Source organism: Eschrichtius robustus, chromosome 20, assembly GCF_028021215.1.
Source record: "Eschrichtius robustus isolate mEscRob2 chromosome 20, mEscRob2.pri, whole genome shotgun sequence".
In the NCBI taxonomy this organism is placed as follows: Eukaryota; Metazoa; Chordata; class Mammalia; order Artiodactyla; family Eschrichtiidae; genus Eschrichtius; species Eschrichtius robustus.
In genome coordinates, this window is record NC_090843.1 from 10092683 (window position 1) to 10115790 (window position 23108).

General features: G+C 55.5%; 1 protein-coding gene across 8 annotated transcripts; it reads left to right on the forward strand.

Moving 5' to 3' along the window:
* Nucleotides 1–3987: 3987 nt before the first annotated feature.
* Nucleotides 3988–22733, forward strand: ENGASE (endo-beta-N-acetylglucosaminidase). Of its 8 annotated transcripts, none has more exons than XM_068529966.1 (17): nucleotides 3988–4132; nucleotides 6100–6483; nucleotides 8636–9193; nucleotides 9868–9935; nucleotides 10080–10281; nucleotides 11283–11431; nucleotides 12018–12175; nucleotides 12706–12854; nucleotides 13149–13314; nucleotides 14258–14361; nucleotides 14682–14790; nucleotides 14971–15161; nucleotides 15530–15678; nucleotides 16133–16241; nucleotides 16515–16629; nucleotides 21667–21848; nucleotides 22313–22733. In XM_068529966.1, the coding sequence occupies exons 3-17, from the start codon at nucleotides 9072–9074 to the stop codon at nucleotides 22659–22661; spliced, it is 2322 nt and encodes a 773-aa protein (XP_068386067.1). In that variant the 5' UTR covers nucleotides 3988–4132; nucleotides 6100–6483; nucleotides 8636–9071; the 3' UTR covers nucleotides 22662–22733. The 8 variants fall into 8 exon arrangements, with proteins under 8 accessions (XP_068386067.1, XP_068386070.1, XP_068386068.1 ...); XM_068529969.1 differs by having other exon boundaries at nucleotides 16136–16241; XM_068529967.1 differs by having other exon boundaries at nucleotides 6100–6417.
* Nucleotides 22734–23108: the final 375 nt, after the last annotated feature.

Below are 23108 nucleotides of genomic sequence, written 5' to 3' on the forward strand. Positions count from 1 at the left end.
CAGAAACAACCCAAATGTCCATCAGTGGATGAATGGATGCATAAAATGTGGCATATCCATTCAATGGAATATTACTCAGCCATAAAAAGGAATAAAGCACTGACACAGGCTACAACATGGATGAACCTCAAAAACATTATGCTGAGTGAAAGAAGCCAGTCACGAAAGACCACATATTGTATGATTCCATTTATATGAAATTCCAGAATAGGCAACTCCATAGAGAGAGAAAGTAGGTTAGCGGTTTCCAGGGGCTGGCGGGGAGTAGGGGGAGTGACTGCTGACAGGTATGAACTTTCTTTTTGTAGTGATGGAAATGTCCTAACATTGATAGCAGTTGTAGTTGCACAACTCTGTGACTATACTAAAAACAAATGAGTTGCACAATTTAAATGGGTGAATTGAATGGTATATAAATCATATTTTCAATAAAGTAGTTATAAAAAGCAAACAAAACACACACACACACACACACACACACACACACACACACACACACACTGCAGAGCCAGTCTCATTACCCCAGGCTTGGCTTAGCATGGGGCTAGGGTCCAGGGTCCGATGAGGTGGGATGGGAGTGTCAGGGTTAGTTCTTCCAAGAGCATTAACGAGCAAACATTTTGGAATCAAATGATGGATGAGATCACGCAAACACAGGAGGCTGACTCAGGTGCCAAGCGAAGCATTCCAGAAGGAACAGCTAATTGAGGACCATGCCTTTCTCTCTGAAGTCCCCACACAGCTGGAGTAGGGACTAGAAAGGCACAGTGACCTCAGATGCCCCTACTTCACCTGGCCCTGGCAACCACCTCCCCCCAGGGCAGAATAGAGCACAGCCCTTTTCTCCTTAGGTAGATGACCAGGCGAGGACAAGAAATTTCTACCTTAGAGATTTTCACAAGTAAGATTAGAAGTCCACACGCTCTAGATAATTTGAAAACATCCCTGCCTAAAGATAGAGAAACTCTTCCAACTGTTCAATTGAGATAGCCACTAAGTTAGTTGTCCATTCAGTTGAGAGCCTACCTACTAAAAATATCCAACAAGTATGTATTAAATGCTTACCATGTGCGGGAAAAACTCACAGCAGAATTATCACGATCAAAAATTAAAATAACGATGCTTGCTACATTTGAGGAGATGAAAGACAAGATTGAGAATTGTGGCAAAGAACTTGAAACTAATGAGAAAAAGGAAGAGCCACATGGAAACTCTAGAAGTGGAAAATAAAACGAGTGAAATGAAGAACTCAGTGGATGAGTATGCCAGCATATTATACAGAGCTAAATAGAAATATCAGTGAATTAGAAGATAAACCTGAAGAAAATATCCAGTAAGAAGCATGGAGAGACAAAAGAAGCAAAGGACAGAATAGAGGCGATATCTCTACAGAGGCGACACTGAGAAAGACCTCCTGACGCCTAGGCTCAGAAGACACACCACAGCCACTTTGGCCATATTCCAGTGGTCAGCCCGGAGAAGGGATGGGTAAAAGCCTCTATCTTTGGTTGGGAGGAGACAAAAAGAATTTGCAGCCATGTCTAATCCATCAGAGATGCCACTTACAAAATGTCATTTGCCTCGGAGTCAATCTAACAGTAGATATGTAAGACCTCTACATAGAGAACAAAATATTATTAAGAAAAAAAAAATCTAAATCTATGGACGGTATGTTGGTTCTTGCCCTCTCAGAGGCAGATGCCAAGACAGGATTGGAGATACACGAGATTTGTAATTATAAAAGGATATAACTCAGAAACAGCCAGATGGGAGAGAGGCATAGGGGAAAGTAGGGAGGGAGGGCCTGGGAGCTTCCATGCTCTTTTGGGAGGGTGCTACCCTCCCAGCACCTCCATGGGTTCACCAAGCCAGAAGCTCCCCAAACCCTATAGTTCAGGGGTTTTGAAGGAGGCTTCATTACATTGATTGGCCATCGGTGATTAATTCAATCTCCAGTCCCTCTCCCGTCCCTGGAGGTGGAGGTGTGCATACTGAAAGTGCCACCTCTCTAAGCAAGGTTGGTTCCCTAGCAACCAGCCTCCATCACGTGGTGGCGGGGCTCCCCAAAAGTCACCTCACTAACATGAACTCTGTTGTGGTTGAAAGGGGCTTGTTATAACTAACAAAAGACACCTTTATGGTTCTTATCATTTAGGAAATTCCAACGGTTTTGGGAGTTCTGTGCCAGAAATGAAGATCAAACATACATTTCTTATTATAAATCACAATATCACAGAGCCCAAAACAGACTCAATCATGTGTGGGCACTTGATTTTCCAGAAGGGAACAGTGCAAAGCATGGGGTAAAGGATGGTCTTTCCAAAAATCATGAATGACTGAGGGTTCATATGATAAAAAATAAAACATAGATAAAAAATAAAACATATACAGAATAGACAAACAACAAGGTTCTACTGTATAGCACAGGGAACTATATTCAATATCTTGTAATAACCTATAATGGAAAAGAATCTGAAAAAGAAATATATATATATATGTAACTGAATCACTTTGCTGTACACCTGAAACTAACACAACATTGTACATCAACTATACTTCAATTAAAAAATAAAATAAAATAAAATGTGACCTCCTCCCTCATATTATAAACAAAAATAATTCCAGGTGGCCTGTAGACCTGAAGGGGGACGACAAAACAATAAAGCTTCTAGAAAATAACAGAGGATGGAGTATTCCATATTCTCATGAGTTGGGGGTAGGGAAATACATTTTGAAAAAGACACAAAAGTACTAATTGTAACAGAAAAGTCTGATGAATTCTACTGCAACAAAATTAAGGATTGTTTTGGATGAGTTAGTGGGGCACTAACAGAAATTACAAAGCATCTAGAACTTACTGAAAGTGAAAGCTGTTGCTATCAAAACCTGTGGGATACAGTGAAAGTCATTCTCAGAGGGAAATGTATTCCCTCAACTGCATTTATAGGAAAACAAGAAAGATTTAAAAGTAAGTGAACCGGGCTTCCCTGGTGGCGCAGTGGTTGAGAATCTGCCTGCCAATGCAGGGGACACGGGTTCGAGCCCTGGTCTGGGAAGATCCCACATGCCGTGGAGCAACTGGGCCCGTGAGCCACAATTACTGAGCCTGCGCGTCTGGAGCCTGTGCTCTGCAACAAGAGAGGCCGCGATAGTGAGAGGCCTGTGCACCGCGATGAAGAGTGGCCCCCGCTCGCCGCAACTAGAGAAAGCCCTCGCACAGAAACGAAGACCCAACACAGCCATAAATAAATAAATAAATTAAAAAAAAAAAAAAAAAGTAAGTGAACCACACTGTCTACTTTTGAAACCAGAAAAAGAACAACAAAATAAATCCAAAGGAAATAACAGGAAAGAAAATAAAAGCAGAAATGAGTGAAATAGAAAACAAACAAAAAATAGAACAAAATGAAGAGCTTGTGTTTTGAAAGGACTGATAAAATAGACAGTCCTTCAAAAAAAAAAAAGCATCAGGAAAAAAAAGAAAGAATACTCAAATAAACAACACTGGAAATTAAAGAGAGGGCATAACCAAGAGATCAAAAAATATGATGAGAAATGACTTAATACCCTACATTTGAAAACCTCAATGAAATGGACACTTTTATAAGAAAACAATTATTAGCATAAAATTGGCCCAGGAAGAAAGAGAAAAATCTGAATAAGTCAGTAACCAGAAAGGAAGATGAAATATTAAAGACCTACCCTCAAAAGGCATCTGGAAGTTGTAGACATAAAAAACAAAGAACTAAACTTCACAATTATTAACTAAAAATGCAGGAAAGCATCTTCATGACCTTAAAGTCGGGACAGCCCTCCTAAATAGAAGAAAACAGCAAAGCCACAAAGGACAGTATTAATAACCTTGACCATATGGGAATCTAAAAGACCTATAGTACAAGATAAGCAGACATATATTTGTTCCATTTATGTATGTAAGAGGCAAAATATTAGTATTTAGAATATATGCGACTCCTACACATCAGGAAGAAAAGACAACACAGTAGTAATGGGCAACCCCCCCCGCCACAACAGGTATGACACAGAAGAAAACTCATTTCCAAATGGCTGACCGACACGAAAAGCTGCAACTTCAATTTAAAACAACAGCCAAACACCTACGGGCACCCACCAGGTGAGCAAAAATCTTCAAGTTCGATAATATCAGTGTTTGAGAGGTTGTGGAATAACCTGTATTTACCCCGCACTGGGGAGGATGTTGGTGACGGAGCACTCGGATGGCAGTTTGTTAGTGACTTAAAACTGAAAACATGCGTGCTGTCACTCTCAGCAACTCTAATCCTGTTTTATCTGAAAAAGAAAAAAACATACGTATACCTCAAACGGTCTATAGAAATATGTTCATTTTGACATGTAAAAAATAATAGCAAACAAATGTTTACTATTTAAATGTCCACCGATGGGTAGATAGGTAAGTAGACTGATGTGTCCAAATGATAGCAGAGTAAACAAGTCAAAACAAACAAATTAGAGCTATTTCAATCAATGTGGCTTGATTTCAAAAATATTGCTGAGTGAAAAAAAACAAGATACAGAATAATGTGTACAATATGATACCATTTTTTTGGATACCGTTTTTATGAAACACAAACAATGTTATATGGCTCCAGATATATACAGGTGTGTAAAAGTATTTAAAGACATCTGGAAGGATACAGGTCAAACCAATAGAATTGGGGGAATATTGAGCGGTCTCAGGAGGACAGGGGCGGCAAGGAAATCAAGAGGGAGGTGGATTAAAGGGAACATTCATTGCATCTGCAGTGCTTTAAATTTTTAGAAGGAGAAAATGAATGTAACTGTTGCGCAGGTATAATGATACAGGGACCCAGCAAGGGCAGGCGCCCCAGGTTTGCCATGATTGTCGAGGACTGTGTGCTCACAGATGGAGGTGCACACGCAGACGTGAACCAGGAGGGGCTCAATATTCGTTGTGCAGGACGTTCAAGCAGGTGCCTGGGCACAGCCTCGAGCGGGTGTAAAGGTGAGGCGGGTGGCTAGAGCCAGGAGCTGGGCCCAGCATCCTTTCATTCCTTAAGCCTTTGCTGGGCACCCAGGAGAACTCTGTAAAAGGGCGCGTGTTGAGCTGCACCATGCAGGCCTGCAAGCCCCGTGCTGGCCCAGCTTCAAGACCAAAGAGCCTGGAGTCAGTGACAGACGCATCAACGGTTTAATGGATGGGGGAGCTTACACGTCGGAAGCAAGGTCCTGGAGTGACAACCCCCCATTTTGTGTGCAGTCGACGGCGGGCAGGACGTGGCGGTGTCTTTGCTCCCGGGGGGAGGGGCTGGTTACCAGTTATAGGGGGAATTGACATCAGGTGGGCTCATCAGTTACCAGGGGAACAAGCAGAGGGGCACATTCCTTACCACCCCTTTGATAAGCTATCGTGTTGATGTTCAGATCTAAAGCTAGAACAATCTAGCCTGGGCCAGGGGAAAGTATGTAGGGAGGTCAGTCAGGTGAGTAGCGTGCAGGTGAAACAGTCACTGGCTGAGCAGGGGGTGTAAGAGAGCAAGAGAACAGCCACCTTGAGGGGCCTGACCATACAGAGCCATAGTTCAGAAGTAGTCTTGAATGTGATTTTTGCTCTCACCCCAGCTGGTCTGAGGTAGCGCTCTGAGTGAAGGGAAAGTGGGATTTACTGCAGAAGGAATGCACTGAGGAACAATAAAAAGAATACGATTTTGAAGAAACCCCCCCCCCAAAAGAAAAACCAAACAAACAAAAACCGATAACAGCCTTGCAAGGCAGGCTATTATTTTGAGAGGTTTTCCTAAATTCTTGTGTTCTCCCCCTGTCGTAGTTAGATTCAGCTACCAAAATATTGGCTTAAATCAGAACGTAGTTTATTTTCCTTACATAGGAATTCAAACACCAGCAGTCCAGGGCAATACTGTGGTCCGTGCCACTGGGGGAGCCAGGCCCCTTCTCTCTGGTTGCTCCATGCCCTCCCAATGTGGATTCTGTCTTACGGTCTCAGACGGCTGCTGCAGTGCCTACCATCACATCTCACACCCACCTGGCCACCAGCCGAAAGCATGGAAGAAAAAGTGGGGGACGTGTTCCTTTGTTTTGCAGGCACAGCCAGAATTGCAAGTGTGACTTCCATTCTCGTCTGGAAACCAGAACATGCTCGCCAGGCCCCTCTAAACTGCTGGGGATGTTGTCTTCATCTGGGAAGCCAGCAGCCAGCTGCCAGCTAAAACATGGGCTTCTCTCCCTAAAGTACAAGGAGAGGAGGGATACTGGGGACAACTTGTTGCTGCCACACCCTTCAGCATATGAACAACGAAGCCTGTGGAGCAGGTGACGTCCACTCACCTGGTTCTCGCTCCTGGCCCTGGGAAATTGTGGAGGCCGGAAGGGAGAGAGTGGAGGAAGGCAAAGCAAGCAGATGTGAGTCCAGGTCTCCGCTGGGCCCAGCCGAGGGGCAGATGTGGCAGCCAGTGCAGGAAACACGAGGTGCGCAGCACCAAGCCGGTGGCACAGTCGGTCGGTCAGGCAGGGGAGGTCCCCAGGCTCAGGTTTCCGAGCCAACCTGGTTTCCTGTGCTGGCATGGACAGAGCCAGGAGGTGTCGGTGGGGCCCCCACGGCGGGGCAAGGGGGCTCTGCAGCAAGGCTGCAGCGAAGATTCACAGGTAGGGCTGCCAGATTTAGCAAACTCAGGATCCCAGTTTACTTTGAATTTCAGATAAATGAGAAAGAATTGCATAGTATAATCATGTTCCGTTTCCATTCGTTATCTGGAAATCAAATTTAATTAGGTGTCCTGTACTTTATCTGGAAACGCTACAAGGTGAGGGTTTTAGGGGGTCTATCCAGGCTTTGGAGGGGTGTGGAGTCCCAGCGGGACCAGCGTGAGCTAAAGGCAAACATGGGGACCTCCAGGCTCGTCCTGATCCAGGACAAGGATCTTGAGACCCGGAGCCACAGGGACCTGCAGGGCAGGCGGCAAAGCAGGGGCCAGTGCAGAGGCCACAGACCAGAGTCTTCCCTGCTCTGGGGAGGGTGTGCAGGGTGACTTAAACTTCCCTGCTCCCCCAGACCAGAGGGCAACACTGCCCAGAGGAGCAGAGAAGGGAGGCCCGAGTATTTTTTTTCCCCCAGAGACTGAGCATTACCCTAAAGAATCTCTAAGAACTATGTTTTAGTTCTGAGGATGGAAAGTTTATTTTTACCGCTAAGCTGCAGGTAAGCGGCTTAAATGCAGATCAAATATAGACTCCACATCTTCTGCGCTCACCTGAGCACAGCCAGAGGGGGCTCCTGCTGCCCCTTCTCAAGGCAGACTTCCCAGGGCTTTGCAGTCCCTCTCCTCCCTGTGGTCACTGCTGCCTGCTCCCGAGGGCCCTGTGTTCCCTTGCAGCATGGCTGGGATGCATATTCCACCATATTCCAGCCTAGTCCTTTTCCCCACTCTCAGGGTTTATGGAAGCTTGCGGCCTCATAAAGTTCAAAGTCTGCAGTGATAATAAAGAGGCCCACTCAACTTGGCTTGGGCAGCGGGACACTCCCAGCTGTACGAAGGGGTGTTGGGGGCTGGGTGAGGGGCGCCTTGGGTGGGCCCAAACTCAGCCCTGCGGGGCCCAGCCTTGAGTCCAGGAGCTTCTCCTCACACTCCACACGCTGGGAACCCCTCTGTGCCCAAGATGCTGGGGAGGGGCCACCTCTGAGATACCTCCAGGCCCTGTGGGCTTGGGGCCCTGCAGATTTGGGGGTGTAGAAAAAAATCTGTGCTTCAGTGGAAACTATGCATTGTCTACATACTGCACATCCTGCTGTTATCTGATCCTAGCTTTTTTTAAAAGTTGAGGTATAGTTGATGTACAATATTATATAAGTTTCAGTACAACATAGTACTGAGCATAGTTTTTTAAAACATAGTTTTTAAAGGTTATGCTCCATTTATAGTTATTATAAAATAGTGGCTATATTCCCTGTGTTGTACACTATATCCTTGCAGCTTATTTATTTTATACATACACAGTAGCTGTACCACTTAATCTGATTCTAGCTTTATATCATCTTCTTTACAACGTGTAAATTGTCTTGTCCAGATGTTCAGTGATCTTGCCCACCCCCCACTCCTGCGGAAAAACTCATTCTGCCTCTATTAACGTTCTCATTTCAATATTCCTGACCTATAAAAGGCTCTCTCTTTTTTTTTTTTTTTTAATTAATTAATTTATTTATTTTTGGCTGTGTTGGGTCTTCGTTTCTGTGCGAGGGCTTTCTCTAGTTGCGGAGAGCGGGGGCCGCTCTTCATCGCGGTGCGCGGGCCTTTCACCATCGCGGCCTCTCTTGTTGCGGAGCACAGGCTCCAGACGCGCAGGCTCAGTAATTGTGGCTCACGGGCCTAGTTGCTCCGCGGCATGCGGAATTTTCCTAGACCAGGGCTCGAACCCGTGTCCCCTGCATTGGCAGGCAGATTCTCAACCACTGCGCCATCAGGGAAGCCCAAGGCTCTCTTTTTTGATTGGCTTTTGAACTCGTTATAATACCTGTCTGGTTCCTTCGCTGATTAACGAATAGGACAGTCTTTAACATTTGTCTATATTTATACCTGAATGAGAATTATTATTTCACCTTTTTCTGAAAATTATCTTTGAATAGGGATTAGACGAATTGAGTTCAGATATCGCTTCTACAATTTACTGACTTTGTGACCTTCGGGAGATCGCTCATCTGAAATAGGAGGCTGACGAGGCCAGAACTGGTACGAAGGTGCTTTCCGGAGCCCTGGGCTCAGACCCCGCCCCCTCCCCGCTCCGCCCCGCTCCGCCCGCCCCGCTCCGCCCCCTCCCCGCCCCTCGTCTCGGCCCCGCCCCGCCCCGCCACAGGCCCCGTCCCCAGACCTTCCTCCGCTACAAAGGCCCGGCGGCAGGTGGGCCAGCCCGTAGCGCGAGCCGGGAGTCCGTCCGGAGCCCAGTAGGGGCGGGGCAGACGCGCCGAGAAGTCCCCATTGGCCGGCTGGCGGTGTCAGGGGCGGGTTCCAGCCTGCGATTTGGCCGGCAGCCGGGCTGCCTGGCGGCGTGAGCGGGGCAAAGTCATGGAGGCCGCGGGCGCCCGGACGCGGGCGGCTGCGCGGCGGCGGGACCGGCGGCTGCGGGCGCCGCCGACCCTGAAGGAGCAGCGGGATCCCCAGCCAGGCGTGCGGCTGCCGCAGAGGAGGTGGGTAAGAGACCGGTGGGCGAATCCTGCGGCCCGTCCCGCGGCCGGGCAGTGGGGCCAGAGTCGATGGGCGCCCGACCCAGGCCCCGGGAGGCGCGCTGGGAGCTCCGGGCGCAGCACAGCAATCTTCGGCCCCCAAGCCCCCTGTCCGCGGGTGCTGCCCGCCGCCCCAGTCCGCACAGCAGCAGGCACGGACAGAGTCTCGGAACCGGGATGCGACCTCAGCAGCGGGCCAGGCTGGGAATCCTGGCGCCCTGGCGGGAAGCTTCGACATCCTCATCTGCGAAATGCGTTGATCGTGCCTCCCACCCCTGGCGGTGGATCTGCGCAGAGGATCCGAGCGTGGCATTTTTAATTGCTCAGGGCAGGCCAGCGTGTGTAATTAGGATTATTCGTGCCCATGCTGGCCAAGAAGGGGGTTGGTGCCTGGAGCGGGGACATCTGAACTGGTCTTTGAGGAGGTGGAGGATTTCATTAGGTGGAGAATGGACAGAAGGGTGTTCCAGTTTGAGGGAACAGGATGGGCAAAGGCACGTTTCCATAGTTTGCATTAAAAAATGTAAGCCAGAGGACATCTCCCCCTGCATGTCTAAGTGCGGGCTGGTCTGTTTGCTTCAAAGTGCTCTTTTTCTTTACCCTTTATTTTTAAAAAGTTTAACTCTTTCTTTGCTTAGAACTGAAGAGGATCAAGAAGAAGCAGTCTTTCGAGAAGTGGTCAGTTTTACCCCAGACCCTTTGCCAGGTGAGAAGGACCGAGGCTCTGAACACTTGTGTCCGTGTTCACTCTTGGAGCTTCTGGACAGGGCTGCCCCCTCCCTGTCTCAAGTTTTCTGTTATTAATCCCATAATTTCCACTGATTCCTCGCTGTTTCCCTACTCTGACCAGTTCGATATTATGACAAGGACACCACCAAACCCATCAGCTTTTACTTGTCTTCCCTGGAGGAACTCTTGGCGTGGACGCCCGACGTGGAGGACAGCTTTAACGTGGCCTTAGGGCCCCCCGAGTGTCGGCAGCCCCCTCTGAGCAGCAGGAGGCCCCGGACTTTGATGTGCCATGACATGATGGGCGGGTACCTGGATGACAAGTGAGGACACTGCGAGGGCAAGGGCATCGCCTGGCGGGAGGGGACGGAGGGGAGGGAGCGTGCCATGTGGCAGAAGGAGCACTGGATGGGGAGTCAGGAGATGGGGCATCAGCCCACACTGCCACCACCTGGGAGAGGAACTCAGGCCTCTTTGTTTCATCTGTAAGAAGAGGGCACTGGATTAGGCAATAGCTGATGCCTCTTTCAGCTCTGAAACTGTTTGATTCTGGGGACTACCTGCACCTGAAGTCTGGGAGGCTGGAGAGGGCACCACAGCCGGGACCCTCTTCAGATGGCCTGGCCCGGAAACTTGGTTCTTCAGCTGATTTCTTTTCCTCATCCTCCTCACTCGAGCTCCCTTCCATCTTGGCCCACTGGCTCTGGAGTCGTTCCACCCCCTCCCCCCGCAGCCGGGGGTACTTCCTCCGGGTTGCTGCGGAGAAAGTTTAGAGATCTTAAACGTCCATAAAATAATCTTGGACATGACGATTAGTCGGGAAGGCTTGAGTCAGAGCTGGCCGTCAAGGTACAGACAGAGGCGGGTGATGTAACCTCGGGTGTAGCTCACGTGGTTGTCAACCCCAACCTTACCTGCAGGCAGGCTGTGTCCTGGGGAACTGCTGACCTCAGAATAGAGTGGGACCCCAGGCACTGGGAGCTCTGCGTGAGCCCCTCCCCGTCTCTTTCCTTCTGTCCTGTGTTTGTCTGCTTGTTGAGGCTAAACACGCTCAGTCCATCGGGTCCCATGGGGGGTAGCTGCACGGCCTGGTGCAAACGTTTCCCTTGAGACGAACCCTGTCAACATCCGGGCTGTGGGCTGATCCTGTTCCTCAGCCCGGTCATGAGGCAGGGCCTGGCTCACAGCAGGCTTGCCGTTAGTGCCGACTGGATGGAACTGAAGAGAATCTTCACTCACTCGCCATTGCCCTCTCTTTTCACCGTAGGGTCGTCGTGTCCTTGTCTGTTTCTGGGTCCTGACTTTGTTCTCTTTCTTCACCCAGGTTTATTCAGGGCTCAGCCGCGCAGAGCCCCTATTCCTTCTACCACTGGCAGTACATCGACATCTTTGTGTACTTCAGCCATCACACGGTCACCATCCCCCCGGTAGGCTGGACCAACGCTGCCCACAGGCATGGGGTCTGTGTGCTGGGTAAGAGCCAAGGACCCGCCTCCAACCCTGCCAGACTCGTTGGCACACCTGCCAGGTGACCCAGTGATGAAAGGGCTTGGGCTTCGGCTGCTGCTTAGTGGGTAGAGCTCCTTACCTGCCTTGATGGGTTAGGACAAGCAAAGGCAAGCTTTTTCTGGAAAGGACCAGATAGGAAATATTTTCAGCTTTCCAGGCCACTGGGTCACTATTGGAACTGCCAGAGAGACAATAGCCCCCACAGACAATAGACAAACAAATGGGCTGGGCTGTGAGCCAGTAAAACCATTTTTACAAGAAGAGGTGGGGGGCTGGATACAGGCCGTAGGTGGTCCACCCCTGGGGAGAGCGGTGCTCCTCAAGCTTTCTCCTGCATCCAAATCATTTACTGGCTTGTCTAACACTGATTTTGGGGCCCCGCCCCCAGGGTATCCGGTTCATTTGATATCTGCGGACGCTGGGAATTTGAAATTCTAATAAGTCTGCAGGCGACAGTGAAGCTGCTGGTGTAGGAACCACACCTTGGGAACTGCTGGGTCAGAGGGGAAATGATCCCCGGGCCCGACCTCGTTTCTCTCCCGTCCCACAGGGACTTTCATCACCGAATGGAAAGAAGGGGAGCGGCTCTGTGAGGCCTTCCTGGCTGGGGACGAGCGCTCATACCGGGCAGTGGCCCATCAGCTGGTCCTGATTGCCCAGTTTTTCCGATTCGATGGCTGGCTGATCAACATCGAGAACTCTCTGAGTGTGAGCACGCCTGCCCCTGGCGCCTGGCCCGCGTGCCCCTGTACCCCGCGGGGACCCTCCATCGCACTCCTCGGCCTCACCAGGCCGGGTCCCTGCCACGGCAGCACTTCCTGCGTCTCAGTTAGAGCTGGCTCCTGCGCCTCTGCCACTTCACACGGAGATGGATGTGTCCAGAAACCTTGCCCGCTGAGCTTTGCTTCTCTGTCTCCTTCAAGGCGGCCCTTTATTCCTCCTCGGTCTCTGCTTTGCTTGGGCCGCACGTGTGGCTTCCTCTTCACGCTGCCCTCCCCTTTCATTGCATTTTATCTTTTCCTGATTGCTGAGTCCGTGTCCTCCCTGCTTCAGAAAGAACGGAAAGTGGGACCTCTGGCTGGACCCTCTGCTCGGCAGCCGTGGGGCTGAGGGGCTTCCGGGACCAGGACCCGTTTGCTCCTGGGGTTAAGTGTCCTCCTGTCTGTCCTGTGCCAGGCGCTTCTCACGACAGACCTCTCTGGGCCTCACGGAAGGTCTGTCTCCTTCCCTGTCTCCAGCTGGCCGCCGTGGGGAACGTGCCCCACTTCCTCCGGTACCTGACCACTCAGCTGCATCAACAGGTCCCCAGGGGCCTGGTGCTCTGGTACGACAGCGTGGTGAGCAGCGGGCAACTCACGTGGCAGGATGAGCTCAACGAGCACAACAGGTGAGCCTGCAGGAGGGCGGCCTGGGCCCCTGGACAGGGGCAGGAGCTCCCTCTGCCTTCCGGAGGTGTTGCCGGCATGGGTGCCTTGGGGAAGGTGAGGGACGGGCAGAGTTGTCTGATACCCCGAGCACCACCAGAGAGAATGAGCGCCTGGTCAGCCCGGCCGTGCCCAGCTTTATGGGCCACAGTCTGTGGGCTGGGTCCTGGAGGCAGCCCGCAGTCTGTGGGCTGAGCGGATGCAGGTGCTTGAGGGGAGAAGGCCCGGGCTTTACAGCCCACCCTTGCCGCCCCCAGGGTCTTCTTCGATTCCTGCGATGGCTTCTTCACCAACTATAACTGGCGAGAGGAGCATCTGGAGCGGATGCTGGGGCAGGCGGGGGAGCGCCTGGCCGACGTGTACGTGGGAGTGGATGTGTTCGCCCGGGTCAGTGTCGTCGGGGGCCGGTTCGACACGGACAAGGTGGGTGGTGGCCTTTGAGGCCGGGGGGGGGGGTGGTGGCAGTGGCCTGGGTGCCTGGTGTTCTTGTGGACCTTTCATTGCAATCTGCACCTTAAGGGAAAGAGAGGCAGCAGTGATCCTCCCCAGAGTGGGGAAACTGAGGCACCGAGAAACAAGCTCTGCCCTAAAATCCTAACTTCCAGCCCATTTCTACAGTCAGATGGTACCATTTTTAGCTAGGTGTTAATGTCCAAAGCACCTCTTCCGACCGCTGGTCTCATCTGTAGCTTTACTTCCTTTTGGACTACGTGCTTTGCAGGGCACTGAGCTAGCATTGTAAAGCAAGACAGGGACTCAGAGGAAAGCCGGAGGGCACATTTTGGTGTTTCCTTAGCCCAGGGCGAAGGACTGAGGTGAAACACCCACCGTTCCGGGAACTGCTGGTTTGATAACTAGTGAGGTTTTTCTGGCAAGGCAGGAGGTGTCAGCAGTGAGAGAAGAGAAGAGGGGCCCGCGGGGGGCTGCTGCACCTGGTGTGCGATAAGTGGGGAATCAGCCTGTCCCGGGGCTGTCAATCCTGCCCTTCCCAGGTGCCGTGGGGACGTTCTCAACTCATTAATTAAGTTTTAAGTGAATAAATTAATCCAATAACTGAAGATTCTCTCCGCCCCCTGTGAGGCTGATAATATAGTGTGAAGTGTAGTGAGAGAGAGAGACGTGCGTGTATCCCGTGGGCGCCCCGCGTGCTGGCCCCGGCCCCTCGGACATTCCCCTCTGCGCCTCCCCGCCGCCTGCGCCCTCTTCTGGGAGGCTGCAGAACTGCAGGGATGAGCCCTAAACGCCCAGAGTGGAGCTGGGGCTCCTGCCTCCCTTTCCAGGCTCCCTGCTTCCCCAAACCCCCCATCCCCATGCGTGGACGCTGGTTGCTGGGACGGGGGCATCTCCCTGACTACTGTCTCCCTAGTCACTGGAGCTGATCCGGAAGCACGGGTTCTCAGCGGCTCTTTTCGCACCTGGCTGGGTGTACGAGTGTTTGGAGAAGGGGGATTTCTTCCAGAACCAGGACAAGTGAGTCTTGCGCGTCCCGGGTCCTGAGTGTGGCCCATGGCAGGGAGGGTCTCAGGTGATTTCCCCAGCTTTTGGCCTTGCTCCCCTGGGGGTGGGGGTTAAGGCGGGGCAAGGGGTTCAGCTGCCCTGGCTGCTCCTGGGGGTCGTGGAGACCAGTTAGTTACGCAGGAAGGACAAAGGTTGGGGACCCCGAGGGACCACTTCCTGCAGACTTGCAGTGGGGGGCTGCAGTCACTCGGGAAGGGGTGCCGGAAAGACTGGAGTCTTCAGGGCGTCACGGAGCCCTCTGTGGACCTGAGCCTCCATGCGTTCCTCCGCAGGTTCTGGAGTTTGCTGGAACGCTATCTGCCCACGCACAGTATCTGCTCCTTGCCCTTTGTCACTTCCTTCTGCCTGGGCATGGGGACTCGAAGAGTCTGCTATGGCCAGGTGCGTGGGTCCCCTGCCGGGTGGCCGGGGGCGAGGGGCTTCCTGGATGTGCTGCATCTTGGTGAAGGGGCTGCCTTCTCTCTCGTCTTTGGTCCTCACCTGGGACTGGTGGGAGGGGGCCTCGGGCGTGATGGCTCCGTCTGCCCCCTGCCCTCCCTCCACTTCAGTCTCTTTCTTCAGGAGGAGGCCGTGGGGCCCTGGTACCACCTGAGCGCCCAGGAAATCCAGCCCCTGTTTGGAGAGCACAGGCTGCAAGGGGACGGACGGGGCTGGGTGAAGATGCACTGCTGCCTGGCGGACGCCTGGAACGGGGGCAGCTCTCTGGTTATCCGGGGGCTGATTCCGCCCGAGGTTGGAAACGTGGCTGTGAGGTAGGTGAGTGAGTCGGGCTGAGACGTAGGGCCCGTCAGCTTCCCCCATCATCCATGTCAGTCGCCTAACTGGGCAGGTGGGCAGCAGAGGCCAGAGTGGGGACAGAGCCGGGATTTTGTTTTATTGTGTGAAGAACACGCAACACACAGTTTACCATCTTCACCGCTTCTGAGTGTCCAGGAGAGTAGTGTCAGCTACCTGCACGCTCTTGTGTGCATTTTCCGTTCGCAGACCTGAGGCTGGCCTCGCCGGGCAGCCCGCTCCCCCTCCCTGTCCTGGAGGGAGAAGTTGGCGGACGGGACCCAGAACAGTCCCGCTTCCCAGCGGTTTCCCTGTGGCCTCTCATCACAGGACCTCCCTCCTCCAGGTTATTCTCCCTGCAGGTGCCAGTGCCGCCCAAGATTTTCCTGTCCATGGTGTACAAGCTAGAAGGGCCTTCGGCTGTGGGGGTGGCTTTGGAGCTCACCACGGGGGACGCAGGCAGCTGTCATGTGGGAGGCATCTCGGCGCTGAGCGGTGAGGGGACGCGGTTGGCTCCTTCCTTCCTTACAGACCTCTGCCTTCTCAGGGGACGTCTCGGGGAGGAGGAAGCTAGAGAGCTGCACGGGGTGCGGGGGCAGCTGGGGTTGGGGGCACTGCCGTGGTCCAGGCCAGGACGGGGAGGTGTGCCTTTCAGCTGGAACCTCTGGGCTGTGGCCCTGCGGTGCGGGGTTGGAGGTGTGCTCCCACGGTGGGTCTCCTGCCAGCTGCGCCCTGAGAGGGAGGATGTCCACGGGCCAGTCATGGTCATCCATCCCTGAGTTTTCCTCCTCTCCTCCCTATTCTCCTTCTGAGGCTTCAGCCCATCGGGCCGAGAGCACCTGGGGCCACCAGGGAGTCTTGCTGGGCCCCCGGCTCCCGATTCAGTGACACCTCCCAGTGCGGTTTCCTTTGGACTCTCCTTGTTAAAGTCTCGTGTCTCCTGCCCCAGCAGAAACGAGCTCAAGGCGCAGTCCCCGACCCCTCCGGGTGCCCCCAACCAAGCTGGCCAAATGGGTGGGCCGCTGCAGCCAGCAGCTCAGCGGGGGCTGGGTCCAGCGGTGAGTCCCTCCCCTTCCTGTTGAATCCCCGGCGTGGGGATGGCCACGCTGGGGTGGGGATTGAAGAGTGAGGGGCCGTCCACTGAGAAACCCCAGAACTGGCGGGGATGGAGGGGCCCTGGGCCGACCCCTTGGATTTCAGGCAGCTCAGTGACACAAGACCACAGGGTCCACTTTGGGATGGAGCTCCCCGTGGCTCGGGCCCTCTGAGCAGCCAGTCTGAAGGTGCCGAGCTGAGGCCCCTTGGGACCAACCTCTGTTTGCCTCTCCCAGCTGCTACGAAGTGAATCTGCGGGGCTGCCTCCTGCAGGCCCTCTTCGTTAATTTCTCCCGGCCTCCGGGCAGCCAGGAGGAGGAGAACTTCATCTGTCGCCTTGGAGAGATCCAGGTGAGGTATCTCTGGGGGCTGGCTGGGGCTCGGCTGGGGCATCTGTCCGGCTGCAGATGAGGCCGAGCAGCCCCCTGCTGCCTCCGCTGGCCCGGGGGGATTGGCACAGAGGTGCGGGGCATGGACCTTGCAGGGCCAGGCGCCCTCCAACCAGCCCTGGGCTCTCGGGCCGTGCTGAGCCTTCTCTCTTCTGGCAGGTGGTGGATGCCAGTAGCCTGCTGAGCCCTCTGCCTCAGGTGCAGGCCGTGACTGTCTCGCAGGTGCGCTGGCAGCCGGCCGCCTCCGAGGGGGGGAGCGGCGCCGCTGGGCTCCGGCTCAGCTGTACCCTGCACTGGGCCTACCTCCTCCCTCACGTCCGATGCTTCCGGATCCACTGCTGCCGAGGGTCAGGAGGTGACTCTCCTTGCAGGGGGCCGTCGGAGCCAGAGGGGCCCACACTCCTGGGCCTGGCTTTTGTCAACCGGTATCGGATAGTGGACCTGGCAGTGGCAGCCGCAGAGCCTGGCCGGGATGGCCGTGTGGAGTTCCTGGTGGAGCCCATCCCCAAGGAGGGGTTTCTGGTGCCGCGGGCCGAGTGGGGCAGGGCGGCCATGTTGTACTCCACGCCCCGCACATGAGCGACCATTAAAGCATAGTCTCCCACCTCAGGGATAAGGCTTCTTCCGCACTGGGGCCTCACACGTGTGCGGGGAAGGCCCGGGTCCCGAGGGCTGGGCCAGATCATGGGCCCCGGAAGGCTGTGAGCTGTGGCTCTTCGTTGGGGCACTGGGATAGGAAAACTGAGAAGTCACTTTGCTGAGTTGATAATTCCAGGGGTGAATGGACCCCCCCCCACCCCCGCCTTTTTGTCTAATCCCTCTCTGTAGTATACAGTTTCCGGGTACAAGTGAAAAGATTTGGGAAAATTTAGTCTAGAAAGTTCCATAAAGGGTGTTGCCTAATAGGCTGAAAGACGCTTATGCTGACAATGGTGACCTTTTATTCCTGCAGTTGGGACAATTAGGAACGAGCTTAATTGTGGCGAGAGGGCCTCGGAGTAGGGCCTTGAGACGCTTCCAAGGGTGGGAATGATAGAGGGGCCCCGATGGGGGAGCAGAGCAGCGGGGTGGGGGGGGGCCAGTAGCTCAGGAACAGTGGCCCCTGCAAGTGCTGAGAGGGTGTCCCGGGGGACCTCTTCCCCAGGAATGGGAGCCCCAGGCCAGGCTGCGCCAGGTCACACCAGCCCCAGGCAGGGCAGGCACCCGGGCCAGACCACCTCGTGTCCTGGCTTTCCCAGTTTACCGTCCCCCTGAGCCAGAGCCACTTCTGGAGCATTCCCATCGGCCCTGTGTCCTGCTTCGTCTCTTCTGGGTTGCAGGTGCAAGCTAGTGAGCCCAGTGAGCTCGGGCAGCAGGAGGCTGGGCAGGGGCCGGGGAGGCCCTCGGGGGGCACCCAGCAGCCCCCCAGTCCTGTGTGCGGGCTCCGGGCCGCCTCCGTCACACCCTCCGGCTCCGCCACTCCCTTGAGCAGGTGTTAGTCCGGAGCATCAGGGCATCGGGACAGCGGCCCTCCCCACTGTGGTCCCTTCCTCCCGCTTCCTTCTCTCTCCCAGCACCTCCCTCCTTCCTCTGCCCAGCGCTCTGCACGGGGAGGAGGGGGGTAGGCGAGCCAGAGATGGCTTCTCCAGCCACACAGCTCCCTTGTTGACACCTGGGCCGCTGCAGTGGCTTCCCGGGAGGGGTCTCTTGACCCCTCAGCCTTGGGTAACCCTGCTGCCCTGCCCTCTCCAGGCCTGAGTGGGCTGTGCCCTGACCCTTTGATGAAGGCCGTCAGCCCCTCGTTCTTGGGGTCTCTCACCCCCAGGCCTCATAGGCCAACGATGGGGGTTACTTTCCTGTTCCTCTTGTCCTCCCCCTGTGCTACTTGATGTGGACGATGCCGAGGGCCAGGACCCTCTGGGGTGACCTCCCAGCTGGAGGGTTGGCCTCCTGTGCCACGCAGGCTCAGCAGAGTTGATTTTACGCCGCAGTGAAGGAAGAGGCCGCCAGGCGGCAGTGCAGCCACACAGCATCCATCCTGGTCCTCGGAATTCGGAGAGGACCGCAGGACACGGAGGGGTTCTCCTTCCGGGGCCGACGTTCGCCTCCGTCTCCACCTGCCCTGCTTCCCGGGTGCCCACATGCCCCTTTCCCAGCCCGACGCAGGACCTCTGGTTCTACGTCTTTCCTAATTGGGAACGTTTTACTCTTCGTGCCCAACACGTGTGGCCCAGCTCAGTCCCAGGCCGGGAATAGGTTTGTCTGAGAGGGGGGAAGAGGGTTCCTGCGGGCCAGAAAGACACCTCCACTGGCTGACCCTGAACAGGTCTCCCAGCACCCCCGATTCTCCCTGTGAATCTGGAGCGTCAGGAGACTGTCGGGGTCGGGGAACCGCTCCCTTGACTCCCCCTGGAATGCTTTGAGTCCCCCCCCATTTGGAACTGGGGGGAACTGGGGTGGGGGCTCCTGGCTCCTCCCACCCCAGTTCCCAGAGGTGGCGGTTGGGTGGGGGGGGGCAGGACCGGGCACCCGGAAGTGGGCAGCACAGCTGTAATGCCCCGCTGCTCTTATTTCAGGAGGCTTTTTTTTTTTTTCAAAGTGCTGGTTTCCCGAATATTTTATGCAGAGAAGGAGGGAAAATTTATAGTGGCAATTATTTTCTCACGGTCTGGTGAGCAAGCAATTAGAAAAAAGGGGGTTTAGCAGAGCATGGCGTGCTGCGGGATCGCACAGCCCCAGCTTCCCAAGAGCACGGTCCCCAGTCCCACTGACGGTAAAGGCTCGTATGCAGGAAAATAATATGTCGGCGTTTAAGCCTGTGCCCCTCTGGCGTGTGTAATCGCTCCGAAATAAATGATCCGACGCTGTGAAAAATCAAGAACGCAGGTCTTGGTGAGACGTGGGGCGGACAGCGTGTCTCGGGTTTGGAAGCTGTCCCCATCGCAGCCCCCAGCCCAAGGCTTTCAAGCTCTTGGTTTGGATTCTGCTGCTTCCCTTCCCAGCTCTCCCTCCTCTTCTGGCTGGGGGTTGAGGATGGCGGCCACTCTCCTCCACCCCACTGCGCCGGGGCTGGGGACTCACACCGGGGGTGAAGCAGTGGGCTTACCTTCAGGCAGCTCCTTTCCTTGGGACCACGGCTGGGCCCCAGCGCACAGGCAGAGCCAGTGGTGTGGGCAGGATCCCTGAGAGCACCAGCCTCAACTGCCCGGCCGGCCCTCTTGTATTCAGATGTCTGCCCCACCGGTCATCGGGCACACCTGTGGAGCAGCCCCCACTCAGCAGCCGGTGGGGCCGGGGGGGCCCTCCTGCCCCAGACTCTGCCGGTAACGCCACAGACCTTGCCCGCAGGGTAGACAGGGCAAGGCTGCGGGGAGCACGTGTGAGCCCTGCCTCCAGACTCCTGGGACGGGATGGGGAGACGGCAGTCTGGAGGAGAGCATGCAGGGCTCTAGACTCTCTCCCAGAGGGTCTTCTGACTCCCCTCTGGCCATCTGGCTTCCTGGGAGGAGCTGCCCGTCCTGGGGCCACCCACAGTGGGCGTCCTGGTCCTCTGTGCCCTCTACCCTCTGTGCCCGGGAGCTGGCAAATCAAAAAGAGTTGTCCTGGTTTGAAGAAAAATCTTTATTAATAATCTTAATAATAATAATGCGGTTGATTTGAATGGTCACACCTTGGAAGCATACAGAATGGTAAGAAAGGAAGCCTGGGGCCTGGCTGCAGTCCCGGGGGTGAGAGGGGTGGGAGGGCGCAGGGCCGGGGGTGGAGCTGCTGCAGGAAAAGGGTCCAGAACAGCAGAGGGTGGAGGGGCCTGTACAGAGGATGAAGCCGGAGGCAGGGCGGGGCTATTTACACCGGGAATAGAAAAGGAGCCTCATCTCAGTAGCTTCAGGAGCTGATGCTGAATATAAAGTGAGGTGTATTTCTTTTACTTTTTAAGTTTCATGAGACAGTGGAGCCATGTGGGGAGCCTACATCTTTTGCTCTTTTTTGCTGCTCCCCCGACTCCAGCTCTCCCTGCCTGGCCAGCGGCTCCTCCCTGCTGCCTGCCGTCTGCCGCCCCCGCGACTCTGGGACCTGAGCCGGGAGCAGGGGAGGGGGCCGCGGACCGCCCAGCCCTTCCCCCACCCCTGGCTCTCCCTGCTTGGACGTGCCGTCCAGACCCGTAGCACCGTGACCCGAACCCTCGCCGTGCGCCCAGGTGCCGGCCCGTCCCTCTGTTCCTCTGCAGGACGGGGCCCTGCAGGGCAGGGGCCAGAGGGCTTGACCCAGCTGCAGCGTGAGGCTGGCCTTCCCTCTCCTAGACCAGGCCCAGGGCCTCCTCCAGAAAGGGGACCGGAAATGACCAGTCGGAACAAGACCTCGGCCTCAAGGCCCTCACCCCTTGCTGGGCAGCCAGAGCCCCCTCGTGTGGAGGGAGGGGGCCTGGGTGCCCTGTAGTTCTGGAAACATATCAGCCCTTGGTGTTGAGGTCGGACCCCAGGGCTGCTGGTTGGACAGCCTCCAGTGGCTGCAAACTCCTCCCCAGGTTCGCAGGACACAGGTGTTGGCGGCGCGGCAGGAGGGGTAGCCGGGGCCCAGAGCGCAAGACACAGGGTGACTGGGCACAGCCGAAGCCCCGAGATGAAAAGCAGCCCCCGTCCCCGCGCCCGCCCAGCCGTCCCTCCGCTGGCACAGTCGGCAGCTAAGGTCGAGTCCTGCTGGCCACTCTTCCCGCTTGGGCCTGCAGCCGCTCGCCACTGGCCCACGCTGCCTCGAGTGGGGCCCGGAAGGAAGACTTGGTAGAAAACGGAGTCCCTCCCCTCCCGCCTCCCTCCTGCCAGCGCGCTGCCGGCGGCCGGGGGCCGCGGACCTGCTCCCTCGCTGCGCTGCGACGGCTCGCGGGCTCGCGGACTCGGACGTGGTGGGTGCTTCTCGGTTTGGTTGGTTGTTTTGTTGCTTGGATCTGAACATCTTTTTTTGTTTTGTTTTTTGTTTTGTGATTTTTTTTGTGTTTTTTTGTTTTTGCCCTTCACGGTCCAAGAAGGAAACGGTGGAAGCTTTCACTACAACAGAAACAGAAAGGCGCGACTTGCAGTTCACAGGAGCACCTGCCAGGCGTGCTGCCGGGGCAGCGGGACCCGGGACCCTGGGTGCCAGGAGGGCAAGAGAGGAGGCGCCCCCAAACCGGCCCCACTCCCAGCTTCAGGAGCCCCCTCATCTTGCGTAAGGGAATTTAATGCAGACCTCCGGCCTCCAGGGCAGAGAGGGCGCGGCCGGTGGGGGAAGAACAGGGCCGCGGGGATGGAAGCGCCGCAGTGAGCGCGGCTGGCAGACGCAGCTGGTGGACTCCGCTAAGACCTGGGTGGGCAGGGTCTGGCTGCTCAGCGCAGACGAGGGCAGAGGTCAGGGCGTGGTGGGTGGATGACGCTGCTTGGGCCACGTGGGGGTCTGGAATGAGGCTGCTGAGAAGGTGCTCTGGGCAGTGGTGGTGAGCTGGCTGGGCACCCTGCGTGTGACCTGCCCACTCCACCAGCCAGGACAGATGTGCTGGTGGAGTCGGCGGAGGCTCATGCCCTGGCTGGCGGGGACCCGCACCCTCTAGCTGGCCGTCCACACGCCTGGAGGCCCAGCTCTGGCACATAGGAGACCTGGGCCTCCTTGGTCCTTGCCACTGTTTCCTGTCACAGAGGTACCAGGGCCGCATATGAAACTTCCAAACGCTCCCCCGGCTGTCTCAGCTTCACCTGCAGGCCCCAGAGCCCTGCAGCAGAGCTAAGCCCCAGGCCTCTCGGGACGGGAGGTGGATGCAGAGCGCTGTTCCGCCAGGACGTCCGGAGGACGGGCACCACCCTCCCTGCTCTCTCACTCACACTCCCCCTCCGGAAATGCACCTGGATAAGAACGTTTCAGGTGGCGGAAAGGGAGGTGGTGCTGCACTCTGGCGCTGCACAGACCCAGGTGCCAGGCTGGCAGGGACCCCATCTCAAGACTTGGCTGGAGAGGACAGACTGTGGGCCGGTGAGGCAGACGGGCTGAGGGGTGGGCCCTCGGGGGCTGCAGGGCTGGACCGCTTTTGGGCTCTGGGGCAGGGAAATTTCCCCCTACGCTCTCCCTTCTTATAACAGAGGCTAAGGAACCCCTGAGGCTGGTGGGGCTCCCGCACGACTTGTGACAACTTCAGCAGGAAACGTCAATAAAATTTAATCAGAAATGTGAGTTTAGCTGGATGGGGACGAGGAGGGCAGAGACAGCTACTCCTGTGATTAGCTGGGTGACGACGGGGAGGAGTGCTGTCGAGGCTAGGAACCCACCAACTGGGGCAGACAGACGGGAGCCCCCTGCTTCCTGAACCCCAGGGGAGGGGCCGGGGCTCTGGCCCAGACTGGTTGGGGTGGCTTCCAGGGGAGGCCGGGCTGGCGTCTTCCGTGGCTCTGTAGCCCGGGGGGAATGGGGAGTGGGCATGGCCCTCTCGGGCTCTATTGC